Here is a 24,489-nt window from a genome sequence, read left to right on the forward strand (position 1 = left end):
TTGTAGACCTTGCTCTGGCCTCCCCGCCTCTGTATTCTTTGGAGGTCTCCCATCCAAATACTTGGCAGGGTTGGCCCTGCTTAGCTTCCAAGATCTGAGGAGATCAGGCTTAAGAACATAAGAAAATAAGAGAAGCCGATGTTGGATCAGGCCAATGGCCCATCCAGTCCAACACTCTGTCACACAGTGGCCAAAAATACCAGGTGCCATCAGGAGGTCCATCAGTGGGGCTTGCCTGGGCTATCCAGATCATGGCAGCACTGGATTTCTTAATGTGCTGTGTGAAGCTATATTTCTTTTGTCAGTCCTGCCCATCAACTGTGTTGACATTCTTGAGTTCTATCAATTACCGCTCATATGAACCTGCCCATATGTTAAGATCATCCGCTGAGGTGAGAATCAAACACAGGACATTTCATAGGTCATCTCTGCTGTGGCACCAAAACTGGAATTCCTTCTCCATGGTGATTCACCTGCACCACACCTGATTAGGGTTGCCAGCTTCCAGGTGGTGTCTGGAGACCTCCCGGGATAACAACTGATCACTAGGCAATAGAGATCAGTTCACCTGGAGAAAATGGCTGCTTTGGAAGGTGGACTTTATGGCATTATACCCTGTTGAAGCCCCTCCCCTCCCTAAACCCTGCCCTCAGAATGCTCCACCCCCCCCCAAATGTCCAGGTATTTCTTAACTCAAATCTGGCAATCCTAAACCTGATGTCTCCCCACCTTCGCCCCCCCCCCCCGGACATTTAGATCATGCCATTGCACTCCGAAAGTTTGCTTGACCCATTCTGGCGTGCTCTGTGTGTTTCTCATAAACTGAAAATTGCACAGTAGTACTTTAAGGGTTTAGGCTATGTAGATTTTATCTGTTGATGAGCTGGTTTATTAGTGTTCACTCCTACTTTTCTTTTATGCTGCTGGTTTTATGTTTGTACATTAGTTAGGGCTTCTACCACTCTATAAACGACCTCAAAGTTTTGGGTTTTTTTGTAATTGAGAGGTGGGAATAAATATTTTAAATAAACAAGGGAGAAAAAAAAATCCCTTATCACCATACCATGCATAATTCTATAAACCTATATCATATCCTCTCCCCTCCCTTGATAAAACAATGAAACTTCACTGGAAGCCCAATTGCATAAACTTCTTACTTGAAGAACTAATCATTTCTAAGAAATGTGCCTTGTACTTCCATCGTGAGGTTGGAGCCCCATAGAAGAAGTGCCAATACACTTGCAACCCAATACTGCCCATATCCAGAAGTCTGTGCCCTTCATACTTAGGGCTCGGTAAACTACATGTAACATGCAACTGTTATCTCGTTCCCAGCACTGACTCTCCAACAGGGATTTCTTTCTCTCTTTCAACTGAAAAACAACTGATTGGGAGTAGTGGATGGAGTAGAAGAGACCAAAGGGAATGGAACAAAAGAACATCTGCTTATCCATTCCCCAGTTTTTTCTTCTGCGTCCCTTTGGGTAGCCCATGGCCAGAAAAATGACTTGGGGGTATCTTTTGTGTATAAATGGCAGGAAGGGGAATAGTTAAGCAGCCCCTCTCCTCCCTTTCCCTCTTCCCAGGAATCCAATTCTGATGGCAACTACTGAAAGGGGGAAAGTGTTATGGGGAAAGGAGATCTGGCACTCTGACACCTAAGTAATGTGGACCTTGGTTCTCCCAGCAGAATTGCCACCCAAATGGTCAGATCATAGATGGAATACAAGGCCTGTGTAAGACTGAGCATTACATCGATATTAAAATGAGCCTCTCACTGTAGAAGGCTCACTGTAGAAGACAAGCTTTCAAGCTGAAACAGGAGATTCCCAGAAGTAGGTTAAGCCGACTGGCTTTGTTTGGCTCCAGGCCACCTGTCAGCAGAGGCAGCTTTTCAAGATTTCTGACTGTTGCACTGAGACCATGAAATCAACCTGCTGTGCAGTCTTATGTGCACAAAGGTATCCTAGTACACTTCAAAAAAAAAAGGGAGAAGTTCAACACAAGAGTTGACATTAGTGATACCGCTAAAGGTTTACAATTGGCAGTTAGTAACGCTTGGCTCCAATCCAAAGGGATCACAACCCAGGAATTCTTCTTGGGTACAAATTGTAAGCTGAGCTGGTTATTGTAAGCTGAACTGCTTCCTCTTGCCTCCTCATTCCTACTTAAATGGCTGCTGCAATGGCAAAAGAGAGGTTTTCATCTAATTTGAATGAAAGAAAAATAACGTTGTTGTAGATTTTCCAGGCTGTATGGCTATGGTCTTGGCATTGTAGGACCTGATGTTTTGCCAGCAGATGTGGCTGGTATCCTCAGAGGTATAACACAGAAAGAGAGTTCTCCATCTTCCTGTGTTATACCTCTGAGGATGCCAGTCATAGCTGCTGGTGAAACGTCAGGTACTACAATGCCAAGACCACGGCCATACAGCCCGGAAAATCTACAACTAATGAACTCTGGCCGTGAAAGCCTTCAACAACATATTAAAAATGACACACTTGTCGGTGAAAAGGAAATTAGTCCAACTGTGCATCAACCACCAAATATGTTGTTCCAAAAGAAAGTGATATTGGAGCAGCTCTCTGACACCTAAAATCCTGTCCTGGCCCCGCTGCTTGACCTCCTGATGGCACCTGGTATTTTTGGCCACTGTGTGACAGAGTGTTGGACTGGATGGGCCATTGGCCTGATCCAACATTGGCTTCTCTTATGTTCTTATGATTCTCGTACATTCTTGGATGATGCTATAACACCTTAAGAGGGTTGTTTTGGGAGGATAAAATGGAGGAAGGGAGAAGGAGATTGTGAACTGCTTTAGTTCCTCACTGGAGAGGAAACAGGGTATAAATACACAAATCCCTTCTAACTTGAATTTGGTGTAGTGGTTAAGTGCGTGGACTCTAATCTGGGAGAACTGGGTTTGATTCCCCACTCCTCCACTTGCACCTGCTGGATGACCTTGGGCAAGCCATAGTTCTAGCACAGCTGTTCTTGAAAAAGAGCAGTTTCTGTCAGAGCTCTCTCAGCCCCACCTACCTCACGGGGTGTCTGTTGTGGGGAGGGGAAGGGAAAGGAGTTTGTAACCCGCTCTGAGACTCCTTTGGGTAGTGAAGGGCGGGGTATAAATCCAATCTACTCCTCCTCCTCCTCTTCTTCTGAATTGGAGTTGGCCACAACCATCTCCAGTGAGCCTACAAATTCTGCTTTTTTGCCACCACAACATGGAAAGATAAAAGGTTTCCTCATTACCATGTAGTACCATAAAAGTTGTTAGAAGTTAATGCCACTCCCTGATGCATCCCTTCTGAGCAATGGTGAAGATCAGGCTTTGCTGTGACTTTTGCTGTAGCTGTGGAAGTTACTCACACTCAGCTATTTAGATTCCACCAGCACCATCTCATCAGGGAGACAGCCCCTGCCTTCCTCTGCCTGAGGCCAGCCTGGATGAGCTCCTGCAACAGAACACATGCTGGGCAATCTGTTCTTCCCCTTCCTCCTTCTGTGACTAAGAAATGAATACGGACATTCTGGCTGCATATCATGAGACGCTGAGCAGGAAACTGCCTTCCTTTGATCCTGCTCCACTAATGGGCCTTTCCTGCTCGGGAATTTACTATATGATTCTGGTTCACAGTTGCTTCAAAGTAAAGCACTTTGACGTTCCACTGGGAAAGATGAGGGAGGTACAAAAGCTGCCTCTTGATTTCAGCAGAAGGTTGGCACAGGCTGTTCAGGATGCATTTGCAAGAACGGATATGTGGTTTTTGACAATGTGGTTCCAAATCCTTGTTGCACATTGTAAGCGGTATATTATTACCTACAAGGTACGCAATTGTGTATTTTCTCTCATTCACAGGCAAGGACAGCCATGTAAAATTAATGCAGATCCAAACCAGTGTTTGCTATCACATGCATAATCAGCAGAACATCACAGAGCTTGCTGGAGTAAGCCACTGCTTTTCTTCTTCTTCTTTTTCTGCATCTGATAACATTTGCAAATCTACTGCTTGTTCAGGACATTTCCCTACAACTGTGAATGTGTCCCCCCCCTTTCGGAATGGAAGAACAAAGATACTACCCATGGCATTTCTAAATATGACAGGTGTCCCTGCTTCTCTGAAAGAAAATTGTCTTCTCTGGCAGCACCAGCAGCAGTTTCTAAGACACTAGTTATACATATTATATGGCTCTTGCAGAAAAAGTACAGATACTTACTGACAATTCTTTAATGATTTCCTGAATCTCTTTCTGGCCGTGCTTCGCTGCAACGCATGCCGGGCTCTCTCCGTACTTATTGGTTACCTTGCAAGCCTGAATAGCCCCAGGATGTTGGAGGAGAACAGTAGCAAGCTTCCTTAGTCCAAATTTAGCTGCACAGTGGAGAAGAGTAGGAAGTTCTTCCAAATGAGAGCCTGCATTGAGAAACAAACATAAGCACCACATTAAAAAAAAAAATCTCTGATTTATGCATTTACTTTGAGATCATGGAGAAAGTGGTAGAGGCATTTTTTTTAAAAATAAACCACCTACTCCCGTGTAATCCTCCTTGCGCTTTGAGCTAATCGTAAGGGGGAGCCGGGTATCAGTTACATGAACGCATGAAGCTGTTAGTCTGTCAAGGTTATTTCTGTTTTCTCAAACAGCCAGTGGCTGTCCAAGGTCTCAGGCCTTGTTAGTTTACATCACCTAAATTCCTGATCCAACTGGAGATGCCAAGGATTGAACTTCAGACCTTCTGCGTACAAAGTAGATGCTCTGCCATTGAGACATGTCCCATCCCCACACAACCTGTCACCAGTCTGATACAAAATGCCTTTTTCACTGTTCTTTTCCCTATTCTCGTGAAGTTATAGGCGTGATCCACATCCTTCACAGGTAGTTTACAACAATACACAAAAGGCGTCCAAAGAACACAATTATGTTTGATAATGTGAAGAAAAATAAAAGTATCCATATAGTACTGCAGAGTTTTAAAAATTGTCTGCTACTATGCTAATGTCATTTAAAGAGCACAAGATGTACCTTATTATCCGGGAGGGGGGCTAGGGGAACAAAATTATGGGAGTCTGGGGACTCTAAGAGCCCCTGGAGCTTAACAAGTTGTGCAATTTGCTTTTATATGGTGTTTAAGGTCTGGTTGGTGTGAAAGGGGCCCCAGCAGATCCATGGGCTTTCTTTCCCACATTCCCATTTTCCTTGCTTGTGTGTTCTGTTGCTTTGTGGTCCCCCCCCCCATTCTGAACATTTTTGCTCTCCCTAGTGGTTGATTCAATATTACATCAAGCACTTGATGCAGAAACTGTTGATCTAGAGAGACTTTTGGTATAGGAAAATCAGCAAATTTCCAGACAAATAGCAAAATTCGCTTGCAACTGGTAAAATTCCACAATAAGAAGTAGATCAAGCATAACACTCACTCACCTTTTGCATGACTCATAATTAGTTTAGTTTTAGACATTTTATAATTATAATTATTGTTAAATTCTTCTCCTTTTAACATTTTAATGATTTTAAGGTTATATGTCTAAATATGTCAAAATATTTCTGGAGCTGAAAGCTAATTTGTATATTTTAACAAATTTGTATATTTTGATAAATGGCCTTTGACTGCAAATAAACATCATTCATTCATTCATTCATTCATTCATTCATTCATTCATTCATTCATATTACATCACTTTGTGTACAGCATAAAAACCTGCAATTTAAATCTGTGTTGTGTTATGTGGGACATAAAGCAATGTAATACTGAATCAATCACTAAAGCAAGCAAAAAAAATGTGTGGAACAGCCCCCCCTCCCCCTTCAACAGGAACACACAAGCAAGGAAAAGGAGAATGCTTGAAAACCCCTTTATTTGGGGATCTGTAGTGGTTCTCAGCAGCCCTGGGACCCGGCTTTCCTTGATGTACCCATGGAGAGGACAGTGGACAGGGAAAAGCTAGTCCCTCCATTTTTCTCATGAGGCTGAATGGGCAACAGAACTCCTCTGTCAACAGCACCATAATCTTGGGAAATGAAAGGGAGACTATTTCTTCCACTGGAACATCAGAACAGAGGATGTCTAGACTGAAGGGACTGTAATAAGACATATAAATAACACAGAGGCTTAGTGTCTACAGATCTTTGCTGCCTAGAGTGGGAGGAGCTGGAGCAGGAAGTTAGAGAGCCTGGGAATACAGTATTTGTTTGGCAATGAAATATTACATTTACTTCCTCTTTGGAATGACCTTCAAGTATGTAAACCCCTATTTTTTCACATGGACTCAGAATAGAGATGCCTACTGTTGAAGATGGGATTCAGTGTAAACTCCCACCATCTATTGTCCTTGTCTCTAAGTTATATGATCACCATATCAACCATTTTATTTCTCTGGCTTCCCTCCCCAAGAATGAAAACTTTATGGTCTTCATATCTTTTCCCCAGCCCCTTTCTTGAGTAATGGGCACTAGCTTGAGATTTCATAACAATAAATCACAACCTAGTGCTTAAGGTTAAGGGGGAAAGTAGGGAAACACTGGAAGATTGGGATGGAATTTGGGGATAATGTGATATAATTTCTGAGTGATGCTCTAGGCTGCCTCTCATAAAGTCTTTGCCATAGAGACTAGAAGAAATTCCTATACCATGGCTACGTGGAGGCCATTTTTTCTCCCACTCCTCAGTTCCTCAAGGGTGGGTAAACAGGAAGCTTGGGATGAGAGTCTATCTCTATCCCCCCCCCCCAAAGTGTTCCAAGGCACTGTTGCCCAGTGAAAATAGTTAAGGAACTCAACTGCTCAGCATTGGGAGGCCAGCCAATGGGTTGGATCCAATCAACTTTTCTGTGGGTGAAAAGTGGAGGAACTGGTTCCCTTTCACTACCAAAAGGGCTATACTGGTGATCATGGGACCTGCATGGACAAAAGCCCTGTGAGACGAGAGTGGGGCTATAGTAAGGAGGAGAATTGGCTGCGATTGAGCAAAAAAGCTGGCTGGATCCAACTCATGTTCAGGTGGGTGCACAGGTCCTATTTCATTATTATTAAATTTCATAGAACACAGAACTCAGTTTAATGATGTTTTTTTCTTTAAAAGTAATATCTTCTGCAAGGAACAGGAAGTCAGACAAGTTGTTACAGCTGATAATTAATATCTCTCTCTCTCTCTCTCTCTGTAAAAAGACAATTCCATAGTGTAAGGACCCCCACTCTTGTGATGCACATTTGTTATCAGTGAGAATTTAAATGCCCTTTGTGGCCTAGTTAAATGCAACATTTCTAGAGGGGATACACAATACAGTGTTCTAATTGGGCATATAATGGCTTTCCTCCCCTCAGCCCCTCTATGGCCCAGAATTCTAGCCACAGCTAAAATGTGTGAAGAAGAACATCAGTTTGTTAAGCATTGAGAACATTTAAGATGGCTGTAATCGTAATTGTACATTTGGGGATGAGGTCATTAAGCACTGTTCTGAAATAGTAGGTCAGAGCTTGTTGTCCCTTTTATTTGCCACTTAGGATGCTTTTGAAGAAGGTAAACTGAAATCAATTGATAGTTACCCAGCATCTATTGTTAGCAGCTGCGGGGGGGGGGGCACAATTCTTTCTTCACGCCATTGGGAAAGTACATTTTAAAGACTAGGGATACAGTCACAATGCAACTAGAAAAGGAGGGATATTTAATGTGAGGGAAATTAGGAGCCCTTGCTTTTATTTCTTTGTTTTTAAAACCTGTCAGTTGCATTTGCAACCCAGATGTGGCACTGGGAGCAATTTACTGTGCAATACAGCTGCTCTAGCCAAACTTGCAAATCAAAATACAGCAAATGTGATACAAACAGTTTAAAAAACCCCACAATGTAAGAACAAAAGAAACCATGGAGGCACAAGACACAGTTTCCAGGTCATATCACTAAGCAAAACCTTGAGAAAACAAAGCACATTACACATCAGTTGGCAATGGGTAGGCAGACAGTGCCAGCTGGTTTTCCTTTGGAATGTTGTTCCAAATGCATGGGGCCACCACCTGAAAAGCCTCGCTGCATTCTTTTGGAGTACTAGGTATGAAAGGGCAACTGTGTATATTTAATGCACCTTCTTTCTTCATTCATGTATAGTGTTGTCAGTTCTGGGTTGGGATATTCCTGGAGATTTTGGGGGTGGAGCCTGGGGAGGGCTTGGTTTCAGGAGGGGAGGGACCTCAGTAGGGTATAATGCCATAGTCTCTACCCTCCAAAGCAGCCATGTTCTCCAGGGGAACTGATCTCTGCAACCTGGAGACCAGTTGTAATTCTGGGAGATCTCCAGCCACCACCTGGAGACTAAAAATGAGAGATAACAGGAGGAGGGGGAAATCCAAACACAACATCCGTGACGAAAATAATGATGAGTCAATAAAGATATGTGTACGAAATCATTTACTGTAGTAATTCTGTAGAAAATTCTCTTCCATTATCGCTCACGCGCAACGGATACTGCGCAATATAAACAAATCTGTTTCACAAGAATGGCTTTATCTGAGCGCGTAGCAATCACAATTCCTATCCATTTCTACTTATCAACTCTTGAAGGAAACATCCCAGAACAGAAGCCAAGGTCTTCACGAAGATTCCTAGAGTATAAACGTCAAGAGTCAAAGCTCTCTATCAGTGCAATTCTAAAGGGAGCTACTCCAGTCTAAGCCCATTCATTTTAATGGGCTTAGACTGGAGTCACCCCCTTTAGGATTTCACTGTTTGTCTTGTATCTTATGGAGGGATCTTTGACTCTCATAAGCTTATACCCTGGAAACCTTGTTGAGCCCTAAGGGGCTACTGGGCTTGAATCTTTCTGTTCTACTGCAGACCACCACCATGGCTGCCCACCTGAAAAAGAAAGAAGGAGCCAGGTCTGCTCAGCCCTTCCTCCCCCCTGTCTTGTTTTCTTGTGTTCTCTTGCCTGCAGCATTTCCCCCCAGAAAAGGGCTTGAAGCAATAGAACACAGCGAGGGAAGGTGGGGGTGTGCAGCTGAGGTTTTAACTCTCCTAACTTTTGCACACTTTTCTGTGTATTAAGCCCCCTCCCTGCACTTTACACGGGAATGGTGAAGACACATGAATAAAATGTACATGGTTGCTCCATCACATTTAATTTGGCCCTTGGTAAGGTTTGAAAGAAGCTGCAGCAAGGCTTTTCCCGTAGTGGCTCCTTCTTTTGGAACTTCTTTCAATTTAATTTTGCTCATTTAAAATATTTATAAATCCATCCAGTTGCCAGGTCCAAATGCCGCTGCGGCAGGGGGAAGGAGGGAGTTTCCTGGGAGTGGGGCAGAGCGATGTGATGCTCTGATGTCACGCGGAAGTGATGTCAGCACGTTGGGGATGTCGCACTCAGGGCTGCAAAGACAGAAAGGAAGAGAGGGCCTGTATGGCCCTTCCAACTCTGTGAGGGCCGGTCGGGTTTCTCTTTTCTGGCACTTGCCTTCTCCAGCAGCTGAGCTCCATGGCCAGCAATGCTTCCCTTCCTTCGGCCTCACTGCCCGGCTGCCTTCAGTCCCTTGCCAGAGCAAAGGGTGGCTGGCAGAACCGCTTTGATTTTACCTTTTGCAGTGGCCAGGAAAGACTCTGGCAGCGCTGGGGAGGGCAGCCTGACTTGTCTCTCCTTCATGTGTGGCGCTGGGGCACACGTACTGCAAGCTGAGCGAGTGTCGGCCCCAGAGGAGGCTGACCCGGAAGCAGGAAGGCTGGCCCACCCTGTCACCTGCTCCAAGGCATGCTTGCCCGGAAGCAAGGAGTTCTGTTGCGCCCCAAAGCAAGCCTGCAGGTAGTTGCTACCCGTGTGATGTCAGCATGTTGCATTTGGGGGCAGGATTTCCTCCTGCCCGCCCGCCAGCTAGCCAGCAGTAGGCAGGAGCCCAAAAAATCGGGGCATCCCCCGCCCCTAACTGGGGAATGGCATCCCTATAAATCCAGCTTTCCACCAGACATCTTGGTCCTAAAGTTCTAGGTACATACATACAGAACTGGTACAGGACATAATTCCACAACACTAGGCCAGCCACTAAAAAAGGATCACAAGTATACAGCAGCAGAATGCTTCTTTGCAGGGGTTGGAACAACTTAAGGTCGCTGACCTCTAGGTGAGGGCTGTGGAGATCTCCCAGAATTACAACTGATCTTTAAACAACAGAGATCAGTTTCCCTGGAGAAAATGGCTGCTTCGGAAGAGAACTCTATGGCCTTATTCCCTGCTGAGGCCCCTTCGACTACCCTCCCAAGGCTCTACTCCCAAAATCTCCAGGGACCTTCCAGCCCAGAGCTGGAAACCCTAGAACAACAAAAGGACTTGTTGTGCAGAGTGAAGCTGCCACTAGGGTTGCCAAGTGAAATTTTCTTACCGGCAGGGGAGCCTCGCTGGGCTCCGGGAGCCGTTCTTCTATGTGCGCGCACGTCACCAGCATGTCACCGGAAGTGACACGCGACGTCAATCACGTTGAAGGCGTGGCCCCGATCGTTGGAGGAAAAACCATAGAGTTTTCCCTCCGACAATCGGGGCCACGCCCCCAATGTTTACCCGCCACCCACCCCCACTTGGCAGCCCTAGCTGCCACATGGGCTTAAACTAGGAAACTGGTCTTTCTAATGGAGATCCAGATGTCTTCACCTCTTTGTTTCATTTCATGCAAAGCATTTTGGCTCCCTCCCCCCTCATTGCCACTCCCATCCTACACATACAAACAGGCAGAAACATGAATAAGCAGCTGCTGTTTTGGGCCCTGAGTTAAAAGATGGAATATGGGAACAGGATTTTTCTGTTGATCTGAAGGTCTGTATCTGTCTGTGTAATGGTGGTGGTGATCCCATACAGGAGAACATGCTCCTGTAGATGTGCCTTATACTATGATAGCAGTAGGCTAAATAAGAACTGAAAAATTGTCATGCTGCATCAGATCTAAGGTCTATCTAGCACAGCACTCTCTGCCTAGCATTAGCTAACCAGATACTGTATGTGGGGAAAGATGGAACCATCCTGAGAGAAGGGTGAAAATATTTTGGTGCCTGAGGCGAACAAATCTCAGGAGTGCTCTCTGTGGTGGCAAAAACATAAAAACAAACAGAATAATTGACAACTTGCTGCCCTCAAATGTTACCTCAGTATCTGCCCCCTTGTGCAGGCCTCATTACCCTGTCTAATGTAATATTGGGGACAAATAAAAAGTGGTAGGACTGTCCAACCCCCCTTTTTTATTTGCACCCAGCATTTCTTGATCAGGGCATCACCAAGCTGTGATGGTTCCAAGTTCAGCTGTCATCACTAGTCGTTAAAATGTATGGGAAAACAAGTGCACATACAAGAGATTCACGTGTATGACCAAACATCCAGTGATGTTAATGCTATGTGCAAAACAGTGTATAGAGTCTCATGATTGTCTTTGCAAAGCAAAAATGGCAGAATTACTTTGGCATTTTGTATAACATTCATCATATTTGTTTAAACCAGCAAATGAGATTTAAAATTAATGAACTGACCTACATTTTTTTGATAACACCATGCAGTTTTCACAATGCAGAAGCCATTTCTAAATAAATATAATAGTTGTGATGGACTGCACTTAGAAGTGCTGTACAAATAGCTGAAGAACTATGAAGGGTTAATTCTAGGGATGGGCACAGTCCAGAAAAATGGCAGTCTGTGGAGGTCTGAGGTCCATGGGATTTACAGACCCCCAGACCACAAACCTCAATGTTTAATGGGCCGGGTTGTGGTCTGTTTGGTCCTTGGCATTGCGAAGCTTACAAAGCCATTTAAAGGGGATGGGTGAAGTCACCGCTCAGCCTTCACTTGTGCACTGTGCAGTTTTGCAAAAATCTATTTAAAGGGAATGCGTTCTGTTTAAATGGCTTTTGCAAGCCCTGCTGACATGGACCTTATGAACCTCCTGGGAGGGTCACAGGAGGTCCATGTCATTGGGTGGCATGGACCTCAGTCTGTGGAAATATTAGGTCTGTGCCCATCCTTAGTTAATTCTTCACAGAGCCAGAGAGCCTTGAGTGACAGACTGTTTCAAGCAATCTGATTGCTTAGCATTAGCTGAGCAGAGAAAGTCTTGAGTGAGCTGCATGCTGAGGAAAGAGTCAGTCAGATTCCTGCCTTGACTGAGTTGAGTCTGATTTCAGCCTTAGCTAAGAGCAGTTTTACACAGACAGAGAACTGGAGGAAAGTTGGCAAGAAAGTTTGGGAAGTTAGGTGAAGACTCCCATCCAGGACAAAGAAAGGTGATAAATCTTCTAAACAGAGAAGAAAATTCCCTACCCAGTCAAACAGGGAGTTAGCTCTGAAGAGTGTAATGACCCCTGGTTTGGTGTAGTTAGAAACTGCCTTTAGAGAGCTTAAGAGTCAGTAAAAACTCAAGATGAGTACTGGTGCTTTAAGAGAAGGGATTTGGGTACTGGGAAGAGTGTACCAGTGTTATGGAAACAAAAAGAGTTAGAGAATACTCAAAGAAAGTGTATTAGAATGTTTGGGAAAACAGTGGAACAAAAGCCTCTCAACATAAAGGTTTAAATAACCGTGAATGGCTTGAGAAACTTTCATTAGCCTGAAACATAAGAACTAAAGTCTGTGCATGTACTGTTTTTACGTTAGAAATTTCAGCCCCGACCTTTCTCCTCTTTGTTAAATAAAACATTTTGTTATTTTTGAGTTTCAAAATGCCTCTAATGCCATTTAAGAAGTTTAAGTTATAGTGTGATCCTGAGCCTTCCGTCAGGTTCCTGGGCTGAGCCAACAGCCAAAATATCGTACTGTGACAGGGTGGGACAGCCAGAGTTCTTCAGGAAAGAAGAAGACAAATTACTAGGGCAGCTCAATCACCAAAGGGAGAGAAAATTTTGCCGAAGAGGGCAGGGCCATCATAGGGCTACATTATTCCAAGGATACATGCTATTTAGGAATTGAAATTACAATCTGAATAATTTAAATCTGCTTTTGGCTTATTCGCACCTTGAGTTTACACAGGATGCAGGCAGTGTATTTGTAGCATCTCTTAACATGTTAGTGCATGGAAATTTATTGTTTCTCTTCTTCAGAAACATTACTTGCAAATTGTAAAGGATGTGTAGTGGACACAAAAAGACTGACGTGACTATTGCCTCCACCTACCCTTCCTGATATAGGGAAAGCTGAAAATGGTTTCAGAAGTTTTGGGGAGTTAAATGGAATCCTGTTTTTGTTTTGTGAGTGGAAATGTCTTGTTTTCTCTTTCTTAATCCAAATTTTAATGGTTGTTTTTGAAGGAGCACACTGTCTTCCCAAATTATGTGTAGGTATGTGTGTATATTAAACATGTTTGCTTGTTGCAAGAAAAGCATGGTGACTTCACTTGGAATGAGTTGGAATGGGCTTTGAGCCTTATAGGCTCTTGTGCTCAGTGAAACCTGGGCTCCATATCGTTTCCAGAAATATGCCCTTGCTCAGTCACAGATCATATACTTTGTATGTAAAGAAGCCCAGGTTTAGTCCCACAAAACCATATCAGCAGAGGAGATGGTTAGTGGTCTGATTCAGTAGAAACAGTCTCATAAATAGTATTCTGAAGATGTCTTTCATTTGCACTTGTCTATGTATTTCAGACAATTTGAATGAATGTAAAGCACCTTTAGAGCATCTTAATAGCATATTATCAAGGCCTTCTTTGCATAAACTCTTTAATTTCTATTACACTAGGATGACCCAGGTTGATTATATCCTTTTATTAGCCACATCTTTCTAAAAATTACACTTTAACCTGTAAGCAATCTGATGAAGAAATATCACTTGAACTACTATCTCAAACTACTATCTCAAACCTTTCATTTTCTTGCACAGAAGGATCTTTCATAACCTTCCAGCAAGGAACCTCTGCAATCCGCACTGCTCCCCTAGCATCTGTGTCTTGTGACAATGCAGGAGCGCCACGCATGTGCCATCTAGCACACCACCATCAGTATCAGCTCTGATAATGCAAGGTTTCTGTTGAGTCACAAAGGAACAGTGCAAAAGGTGCCAGACTTTCAGTGCAGTCGTAAACACCTCCTAAATATATTGAAACAAGTGCAGCAGAAGGTCCTTGGTCTTCTACCGAGCTTCCCAATCCCTGAATCAAGGTGCCAATCTAAAGATCACTTATGTCTGTCCTATTTGTTTAGCATTCTGTCAGATGCAACACAACTCAGACCAGAAATGCTGGGCACTGAAAATCGATTCCCTTTTTAGTGTACCATAAGAGTGACATTGGGGGGGGGGACAGCCAGGGAAAAGGCTCCACCCCTACAAACGAGGTAGAGAGAAGCAGCTTGCCTGCTCTAACTCAGCCGCACCCACCCAAAGGAGGAAGTGAGTGAGGGATCCTCACTACAGCAGACTACTCTGTGAAGTCACATGCCTAACAGGAAGCATTTTTTGAAACATTTTTTAAAACTTACTAAGCAGAAAACACAGTGAAGTGCTTGTTTTCTAGCTATTAGCACTTTCACAGCCTACTAGCTGTGCATCTAATTAATGGACACTAGGGGTGTGCAAAATGTTATTTTTCAGTTCAGGTGTATTGGACCTGATTTTAATTATTTATTTATGTATTTATTTATTTATTTATTTATTTATTTATTTGTATTTCTGAAAAATTCCAGATCCCAATGCCAGTATGGTATTCAGATCTGGGACTTTTTTGGAATGCATGGATTTTGTTTTGGTCCAATAGACGAGAAGGAAAATACCAATTAAAAAAAAAGTGTCAGCCCCTGGGGACATTTTTAATTCCCCTTTATTTTGATGGAAGAGACACTGAAGCTTGCCCTCAGACTACCATATGGGCTCATACTGTCAGGCACTTGCCGGAGTCCTGGGTCTTAGGGGGACATATCTCCACTAACCCCTGGCCCACCACTGCAGTGACAAGGTTGGGAGACTCCTACATGGCTAGGCTCTTCTCCCATAGAACCACTCCCTTACCTGGTGCCCTTTCCACTGTGGCTAATGGCGAACCTCCCTGTTTTCATGGACACTGAAGATGGTGGATCAGAGATGGGTGGATCAGTGAGTAGGCAAGCATATAGCTAGACAGCAAGTGGCAGCTACTATTAAAAGTAGCTAACAGGCAAGGGCTGGGACATTTTGCTGAAACCTGGGGCCAGCCCAACAGATGATTAACTCTCCCTCTGAAATGTACAGGATTTAAAGGTGCTTCAGAAAAAAGTTGAAGGCAGCAAGAAAAGAAGAAGACCCAAAATGAGATGGATTGGCTCAATAAAGGAAGTCACAGCCCTCAGTTTGCAAGATCTGAGCAAGGCTGTTAATGACCAATGCTCCCTCTAAGCTGTGGAGTCTTGTGAGCAAAAATTCAACTTTGTGAGCTACTGGCATTAAAGTTGTGAGCGAATGATTTGGCTGCTGCATAAATTAGTTTGCTCTGGAGCCATCCTTCCTGAGCTAAGACAAAAATGTGTGAGCCGGAGGCTAAGAAACTGTGAGCTCACACTAACTCAGCTTAGAGGGAACACTGTTAACGATAGGACGTTTTGGAGGTAATTAAAATTCATAGAGTTGCCATAAGTCAGAAGTGACTTGACAGCACTTAACACACACACACAAGCCTGGCTGGATGCTGTCAAAGCTTTGGTACATCACATCAACCAAGTTATTTCCACTTGTGGAAAGACTTCTCTACTAACAGCTCGGGAATTCCCAGCTTTCAAGCGCCTTTCCCTTACAGGGCTGGTGAATGGCAAGCCTGCACTTATTCCGGAGATTGGCTTTATTTTCTTTATCAGTTCAGGCCAAAGACATGTATTTTACTTATTAAGTCGAATTGCACAGAAAAGTGCCTATTTTCTAGCTATTATCACTTCCTGACTGGACAGCGTTTATTCCCCTCCACTCTTGTTCTGAGCCCAGTGTAATTACAGATAATTACTACTCTTGACCTTCCAAACCTACATCTTCTGTATCAGCAGAGAGAATCTGAATGCATGTGTGGCAATTATCTCAATAAACACAGTTCACCACAGCAGGAGGCTCTTGCGTGCTTCAGTCCTTTAGAAGCCGGATGCTCACGATAAGAAGTCAGAAAAGAATGGCTTAGAGATGAGCTTTCAGAGGCTTCAGTTCTCTTCGTTCACTCACCTGCCTCATTCCTCTGCATCTGTTGGAAATGGTTTATGGGCCCAGGGAAGAAATACATTTCAATCACGAAGTGTGTGCCTCTCGTTAGTTGCAGTATAGCAGAAATAAATTTACCACCATAAATCCGTCTCAAAATTCTCCACTGCTGAATCTGGGCCTGGCTTGTCAATATTCATCATTCAAAACCAGTGTTTGGCTTGCACTGATGTGTGATCAAAGTTAGGCAGACTAACAAAACACCCATCATTATGGCGGGCAGAAGGAACGGCAAGAAAGAACACCCTCGGGAAGCCTGTACTCGAAAGGATTATTTATTAATTTATTTAAGCAGCCCCAATAGCCCAAGCTCACCAAGGTTTGGGAGCTTAGTGGGGATGCCAGCCTCCAGGTGGGACTGGGGGATCCCCCCAGAATTATAACTCACCTCCAGACTACAGAAATCTGTTCCCCCATAGAAAATGGATGCTTTGTAGCGCAAACTCTATGGCACTGTACCCAACTGAGGCCCTTGTATTCCCATCCCCAAATCTCCAGGAGTTTTCCAACCTGGAGCCAGCAACCCTATGACCCCCCCATCCCCCACCGGTGGCTAGGAGGACCTGGCAAACCTAGAGCTAAGCAGGGTTGGCCATGATCAGTACTTGGATGGGAGACCACCAAGGAAGACTGGGGTTGCTATGTGGAAGAGGGAAATGGCAAACCACCCCTGCTCTTCTCTTGCCTGCAATGCCCCATGGATGGAGTTGCCATGTGTCAGTTGCAACTCGATGGCCAGATCTACTTATACGATTAACCTCATTTATACCCCTCCTTCATACCCCAATGAGGTCCCAAAGAGGCTTACATTATTATCCTCTCCTCCATTTTATTCTCACAAGAATCCTGAGAGGTAGATTAGGCTGAGAGTGTGTGACTGGCTCAAGGTAGGGATGCTGCCAGTTTCACCACAAACACATTCACCAGTCAAACTCACTGTACTGGAAGGCGTCAATCAAATGCGAGTTGATCACCTAATCTGTTTGGCTCATACTGAACGAACACAAATACCTGCTAGCATGCACCGGGATCTCACAAAACTGCACCTGGGCAGAGAGACAGCTAATTCAAACTGATTAGAAACCATTAGCAAGGTAGAGAGTTGATTTAGCTCTTATGGATCCCTACATGTTTCACTGTTCAAGGTGGGAGCTGAAAAATCTCTGTAGAAGATCCCCGACGAAGCTCATAGTGAAATGCACAGGGATCCATAAGAGCTAAATAAACTCTCTTCATTGCACCTCATTCCTTTTTGTCTTTCCTGCCCACTGGTGTGACCATTATTTTTCCTGGAAACTATTAGCATCATGGGAAGGTGGATAAGAAACCCACTCCTAGATCAGAGGGCTCAGTTTGGTGTAGTGGTTAGGACTGCAGACTCTAATCTGGGAGAACTGGGTTTGATTCCCCACTCCTCCACATGGAGCCACTGGTGTGACCTTGGGTCAGTTACAAGTTCTTTCAGAGCTGTTCTCTCAAGGGCAGTTCTCAAGAGAGCTCTCTCAGCCATACCTACCTCACAGGTGTGTGTTGTGGGGAGGGGAAGGGAAAGGGATTGTAAACTGCTCTGAGACTCCTTCAGGTACTGAAGTGTGGAGTATAAATCCAGTCTCTTCTTCTTTGCTGTATTTCATCTGTCCTCAAATACGGCAATGGGAGGGGGAATATAAAGTCCACTTCTAGAGAGAAGAAACACTGAATCCATGCCTTTTATGGTGCAATGTGTGGACATATATGTGATGTGCAGTCTTCAAATGTGTTTTGGCTAACCCCATGTAAAAAAATGAGAATCCATGAGTTTTACAGCACTGCCTATAGACCAAAGTTGGAGCTATGATGGTTTTGTTTTTGTTTCACTGTAAAAATCCTATGAATTCTCAAGGATCTAGATTAAACATTCACCCAGTACCCCTCCAAAACACAACAGTTTAGAGGGATTAGAAATCCATAATTAGCAAGGAGACATGGCTCAGCAGTAGAGCATCTGCTAGGCATGCAGAAGGTTCCAGGTTCAATCCCTGGCATCTCCAGCTAAAAGGAGCAGGCAGTAGGTGATGTGGAAGACCTCTGCCTGAGACCTCAGAGATCCACTGCCAATCTGAGTAGACAATATGACTTTGATGGACCAAGGGTCTGATTCAGCATAAGGCAACTTCATGTAAGCTCTACTCCTAAAGAACAGGATCCTAAGCCATCTTTCCTTTTTAAAAAATACTTTTTATTGTTTTCCTTCTTTCCTAATTGCTTTGTTTGGAGAAGGCTGAAACAGCAAAGCCTCTGTTCGACAGACATTCATGTTGTGAGAACATGCAAAGAAAAGTCAGTTATGCAGTATGGTTTTGAAGGAATACAATGATGCAAGCTGTCTAACACCAATGATCTATCGAATTGAAAAATGAAAAATCATGTCTCTGTTTACAACTGGTGAACAGGGCATAAGTCAAACCAACAGGTGTTTGAGCATCCCTAGCTCAAGTCACCCAGCAAGCTCCCAGGACAGAATGGGGATTCAAACCTGGGTTCCCCACATCCTAGGTTAGCACACTAATCACTACACCATATGGTAGAGTCATGGAGGGCAGGTTTTCCTTCACTGCAACACTGTCTTCAGATGCGGGAACTATACAGTGACATCTTAGGTCTGAGGGCAGTTTAAATAATGGAAAACAATCCCTGTTTTCCCTCCCATTCAGCTCTCAGGTATGCAGAAGGAGATCTCCATAGTCCTCAGTGGTTCAAAGTTATAAGCACATACTGCTGAAGTAATGGCAATAGGCTGTCATGGGTATAGCCAAAAATACAAGGGAGCAGTTGACTAAATAGATTATGAAAGATGACTCTGCAGGCCAGAATTAAGGCTTGCTGTGTCTCCCAGATAACACGACTAAACAGGAGTCTAACCTGGGAACGCCATTGCCATTTTAGAATCTAATGGGCCAAAACCACCATCACAGGGGCGCAGACATTTCAGCACTTGAAAAGGCTTGGTGGAGGGAAAAGAGTGCAGGGTCTTGCAAAAGAACATGAGTGGTCTCGGAAAAGGGTGCCTGGTCTTGGGGAAAAGTGGCTTCAGAAAGGAGTGCCTGGTCTTGTGACATTCTTAAATTGTCACCCTTATAGCCTAAAATAACAGTGGTGAACGGGGGGGGGCATCTAGTTATGCCCAGAGATATGTCAAATGGGGAGTCCAGAGATGCAGAATGGAATAGCCTTGCAAAGGGACAAAAAAGCTACAAACTAATATAGCTTGCATAATTCACAGTGTAATTCATATCATTGGATATAATACATAATGGGACCCAGTTACCCAGTTTCTCGCACCTGTATATATACAGAAAATAAGATAACACTGCACTATAACCAATCGTTGTATAAATAAATCACGGATACTAAACAGTTGAATTATATTAAAATTGTGTATTATGTTATTTATATTAGTGAGTGAATTAACTAAATATAAATATTTTAAATATCAATCTTACATTAATACAAATAATCACAATAGTTTTTAAAAATCCATTATTACAATTCTGTTCAGAAAGAATACATGCTAATGCAATGAAGCCAATACAGACGTTCTATGAAGAAACAACATTCATGATCACCTATCCACTATAGTCCATTTCCAAATAAACGAAGCCATAAATAAGGCTAAGAAACTGAATAGAAGAAAGGGCTTGATAAGCTTAGTTGAAAGTTGAGTTTGACGAGAAGCCTAGGTTTGCTCCCGTTTCCATCAGTCTTCATCAGAAAATCTCACCGTTAACAGAAAAACAATCACCTCAGAGCTGGACCCCAAAGTGAATATTTTTATCCCAGCCAATCCAATAGTTTACAAGAATGAAAAATTGTTTCCACACTTTCTAAGGTTGGCAAAAGGGTTCTCGGCCTATGATTTTCTGATGAAGATTGATGGAAATGGGAGCAGACCTAGGCTTGATTCTTTGTTATTAAAAATAACAAGAATACACTTTTCATATGTGTTTAGAAGACACATGAGTACAGGCAACTTTGTATGGTGCTTGAAGTTATAAGATTATTAGCTAAGAATGTGAGCTCTGTTAGTTGGGACAGTTAGTGGTAGCAGATGTCATGAAGTTGCAGTCAACTTATGTAGACCTTGTAGGGTTTTCAAGACAAGAGATATGCAGAGGTGGTTTGCCATTGCCTGGCTTTGCATTGCCTTGATTGTCTCCCATCCAACTACTAACCAAGGCTGACCCTGCTTAGCTTCCAAGATCTGACAAGATCAGGCTAGGTTGCTACTGTTAAATGATGGTCTTGAAAACCTATAATATCAGAGTCAGAATTGATCAGCTTCTTAGAAGGGACTCCATGCTTTGTAAGCGGCTTACTTTCGGTAAGGCATTTTAGTGGGCTTAAGTGATTGGTCTCTTTTGTTATCTATGTAAAATCGATTGATGGTATTCTCATATTCTTTTATGCTAGTCAATGTTAAAAATATAAATAGTGGTGTTTTAATAAAAAGACAAAATGTGGGCAAGAATCTCTAGTAATATTTATACCTCGGTGGCGAGGGCGGGGTAAAAGTCAAATCAATCAATCAATCAATCAATCAATTGAGCACAATACCTATAATAGACCACAATGTTGTTGAGGTGTACCTCCTGCCAGGAGATGAACGATCTCATATAAGAAACCTAACTACGGCCACCCTTCCCCCCATCCCCCATCAGTGGTCAGGGGGTCTTGGCAACCCTAGAATGTCCTTTTACCCTGATCCATAATTGCTTAGGGCTTCAAAGATAAGTTAAGTGAATAGGTAATTGGTACAGTTTTTGAGGCTAGAAGGATATATCATATCCCTGCTTCTTATGTTCAGTCTGAGCACATTGCAGTAGTCCTATCAGCATATATTTCAAGAACATCTTTGCCTGGTGGAATGACCTACCTGAAGAGGTGAGAAAGGCTCCCATGTTTTTATCACTTGGCAGAATACGCACAATGAAATTGTTTTTGTGAAGGGGATAGGGCTGCCGCAATGAATGTGAAATTCTAGGGCGTTTGTTGCATTGTTCATAGCATATCCTATATTATTTGGGAGTCTGTTGTTCTTAATTTCTGGTTTCATTGCATTGCTAATTGTATGTATTACATTGATTTTAATTGTGCGATCCACCCTGTGTCTCAGAGGGAAAGGAAAAACAAACAAGTAAACAAAGAACGTACACTACACACCTGTCTGTTGATGATGATGACCCTTGTCTTTGTTTGGAAGATCACTAAAATCGTAAGAAATGGCAGGGCTTGTCAATAGGAATGTGAGAATCCTGTCAATCTTCTCAGCTGAAGAAAACTTGGAAGCCTTTAAAAGGGGGGGGGAGAAATGAGTAAGTTGAGAGAATACATATGATGGACTTTGTCATTCAAAATATAGCAAAAAGGCCAGCTAATTTAGGGTATTTCACGTCACCAAGGTTAGAAACTGAGAGCCGGTGTGTTGTAGTAGTTAGCACACTGGATTAGGAGCTGAGAGACCTAGGTTAAAATCCCCACTCTGCCATGGAAAATTGCTGGGTGACCTCGGGCTAGTCATACACTTTGACTTTCAGCCTATCCTGTGAGGATAAAAGGGAGGAGAGGAAAATAACGTAAGCTGCACTTCATTCCCTTTAGGGAGAAAGATGGGGTAAAAATGAAGTAAATAACTAAATAACACAAAGAATAGTTTTAAGGAGTACATAAATCATAAATCATAAAATGCCCGAGGGAAAGGGGTTAAACAGACAGCACCCCTTCCCTTATGTCCTCCTCCTCCAGTCAAATTTGCACTCACAACTGGAGTGGAGTCCTGTAAACAGGAGATACGCTATATGCAGAGGTCGATTCGGGGGGATCGTGAGGGATCGCAGTTCCCCCGGGTGAGAGGCGGGGGGGGCACACAACGAAGCCCTGCCCCTGATTCCGGCCTCCCCGCTTCCAGCCCTCATTCAGTCAGGAGGAGGCAGGAGAAGAGGGAGGGTAAGTTGCTTCCTCCCTGCCTCTCCCCACCCCTGCCTGCCTGGGGCCAGGGAGGGCCTTGGCGGGGCTTCCTCGCACTCCCGCCTACCTTGCAGGGCCCCTGATGTCAGGGGGTGTGGCATATGCTAATGAGTTATGCTAATGAGTTCCCCTAGCTCTTTTTCTATGAAACGACCCCTGGCTATATGTCTCCACGTCTCACATAGCTGGACCCTGGCATTACAATACTCATGTCAGTCAACTACAAACATAAGTAGCTACGCAGGTAGTAAAGCCCTAAAAAAAGGCATCCAATCAGATTTTTCTGTCTTTCATCCAATTGTCATCTGGTCAAATTTGTTTCCAAGGTTTTTTGAAGCATCATAACAGCCCACAAAACCCATTTCTAGAGATGACAGTGGGATAAATGTTCCAGAGTGCATCCGTGTTATAACCTTCCATTTTCTCTAAATATAGTGACTACTTTCCTGTGCTTTCTCATCTCTTTCACTCCACTTTTTTATGACAGCAGTCCATTTCTCATTTGCACTGACTCCATCCTCTAGCACATTTATTGTCTGGACTCCCCTTTTGCTGGCTCTTTCACAAGCAAATTATTATTTGGGTTTTAGTTTTAGAATGGATTTGGGGTGTGTGCGGCTTTTTTTAATTGAGCAGCATTTTATTAGTATTTCAACACACACAGAAATCAATGAGCAAATTATTCAGCTAAGATCTAGAAATAATACACAATGACAAGTACCTAGTAATATTTGGATATGCATTTATTAATGAAGCAAAACAATGAAATCCTCGTCCTTCTGCACAGTGACTTATATTTGTACCAGAAAAGGGGGGATTTATTTTCAGTACATTATATGTCATTGGAAAATACTGAAGAAATCCAGCTTTTACAAACTGATTCTTTGTGTTTTCACCAACTTTCAACTATTGTTGCCAGACCACTAGAAGGAGTTACTGTAGTATGTTTCCCTGCTCCTACTTTCTAGTAGCTCAGAGCTTGGCCATTCTGATCTGGGCAGTGATGGAACAGGGCCACATTTATGTAGGCAGATTCATGCATTAAAGCATGCAACAGGCTGAGTATGTCCCCCTCTCTGGTGTAACTCTCAGATATGAATTGTGGGTTCTCTTCAGTTCCTGAATATGTGGTGCTCAGTTCTGATCAGGAGTATAGGATGCATGAAAAATTATGTGCATTTCCTAACCGGGACAAATTTCACCTCTCTGGGATTGTTTCAGGACAGGAAAACAGCATGCTTCAGCCTCCCCCCTCCCTCATGCTGTTTTCCTGACCGGAAACAATCCCAGAGAGGTGAAATTTGGCCTGGTGAGGAACCTGTTCACAGAGATATACATGGGTTTCCCCAATGGGCCAGTGTCCTCCAGGACCATTTCAGGTTAAGAAACTGATGCTGGGGAGGTGGGGGGAGGGGCGGGAAGCTTCTTTTCCAGGTGTGCCACAATCCCAATTCCAATCAAGCACTGCACCCTTGGGACCTGGGGAGAACCTATAACTCGTCTCACTGTTGCAAAGCCTGGGGACTCCAGACCCAGCCTGTGTACTCCATAACCTTTTTCTCAGACATACGCACTACGCCACTGGTGATCCATCTGTTGTAGGCCTTTTGCATGAAAGTACACTTAACTGCCCTTAATCCTTAACAAGAGAGTCCTGAGAGCTAATTTACGTAATTCCCATGCAGTGAATTCTGTACATGGAATTAAATAATTTATGTCCACTCAGGTGCCCTTCTGCCCACATGATGCTACATACATACACGTGTCTCTGTAGTAATCTCTGCAGAAAGACTGTAATGTTGTGCATTCTAGGATGCTATTGAATTCTACCGCCTGACTGCTTGCACATAAGTGGTGTGTTAATGTCATAAAACATTGGAACTCCCTCCCCAAGGAGATTCATCTGTCTCGCTCTACTGTTATATTTCATCAGTGGGATGAAGACTCCCCCCCCCCAGTCTGGCATGCCCCCAATAATTTTTATTGGCTTCCTTCTTGGTTTTTGGTGTTATGTCTGTTTATATGTTTTTATTGAAGTACTGGATATATACTTTATTTTTAAAGTTTTTGATTTTGAAAAGTTTTAATGTTTGATATTTGCTGCCTTGGGGACCCTGTTTGGGTGGAACAGCAGCATAAAATGTTTTAAATAAATAAATCATAAAAAGGGAGTAAAAGAAATAAATACATTAGGAACACCAGGAAGAAAAATGGGTACTCTGACTTGAGTAGCCCAGGCAAGCCCGATCTCGTCAGATCTCAGAAGCTAAGCAGGGTCAACTCTGGCAAGTACTTGGATGGGAGACCGCCAAGGAATACCAGAGGCAG

At 43.4% G+C, this 24,489-nt stretch overlaps 1 protein-coding gene across 1 annotated transcript in view; it reads right to left on the reverse strand.

Moving 5' to 3' along the window:
• BANK1 (B-cell scaffold protein with ankyrin repeats 1) overlaps window positions 1-24,489 on the reverse strand; it is a 240,865-nt gene that overhangs the window by 144,786 nt on the left and 71,590 nt on the right. The window contains exons 7-8 of the mRNA XM_015405768.1: window positions 21,358-21,484; window positions 4,219-4,415 (exon numbers count right to left, since the gene is read on the reverse strand). Coding sequence (XP_015261254.1) covers window positions 4,219-4,415; window positions 21,358-21,484 — 324 coding nt within the window. The remainder of the gene's footprint in view (window positions 1-4,218; window positions 4,416-21,357; window positions 21,485-24,489) is intronic.

This window comes from Gekko japonicus, unplaced genomic scaffold (genome assembly GCF_001447785.1).
Source record: "Gekko japonicus isolate JY-2015 unplaced genomic scaffold, Gekko_japonicus_V1.1 scaffold81, whole genome shotgun sequence".
NCBI classification, from domain to species: Eukaryota; Metazoa; Chordata; class Lepidosauria; order Squamata; family Gekkonidae; genus Gekko; species Gekko japonicus.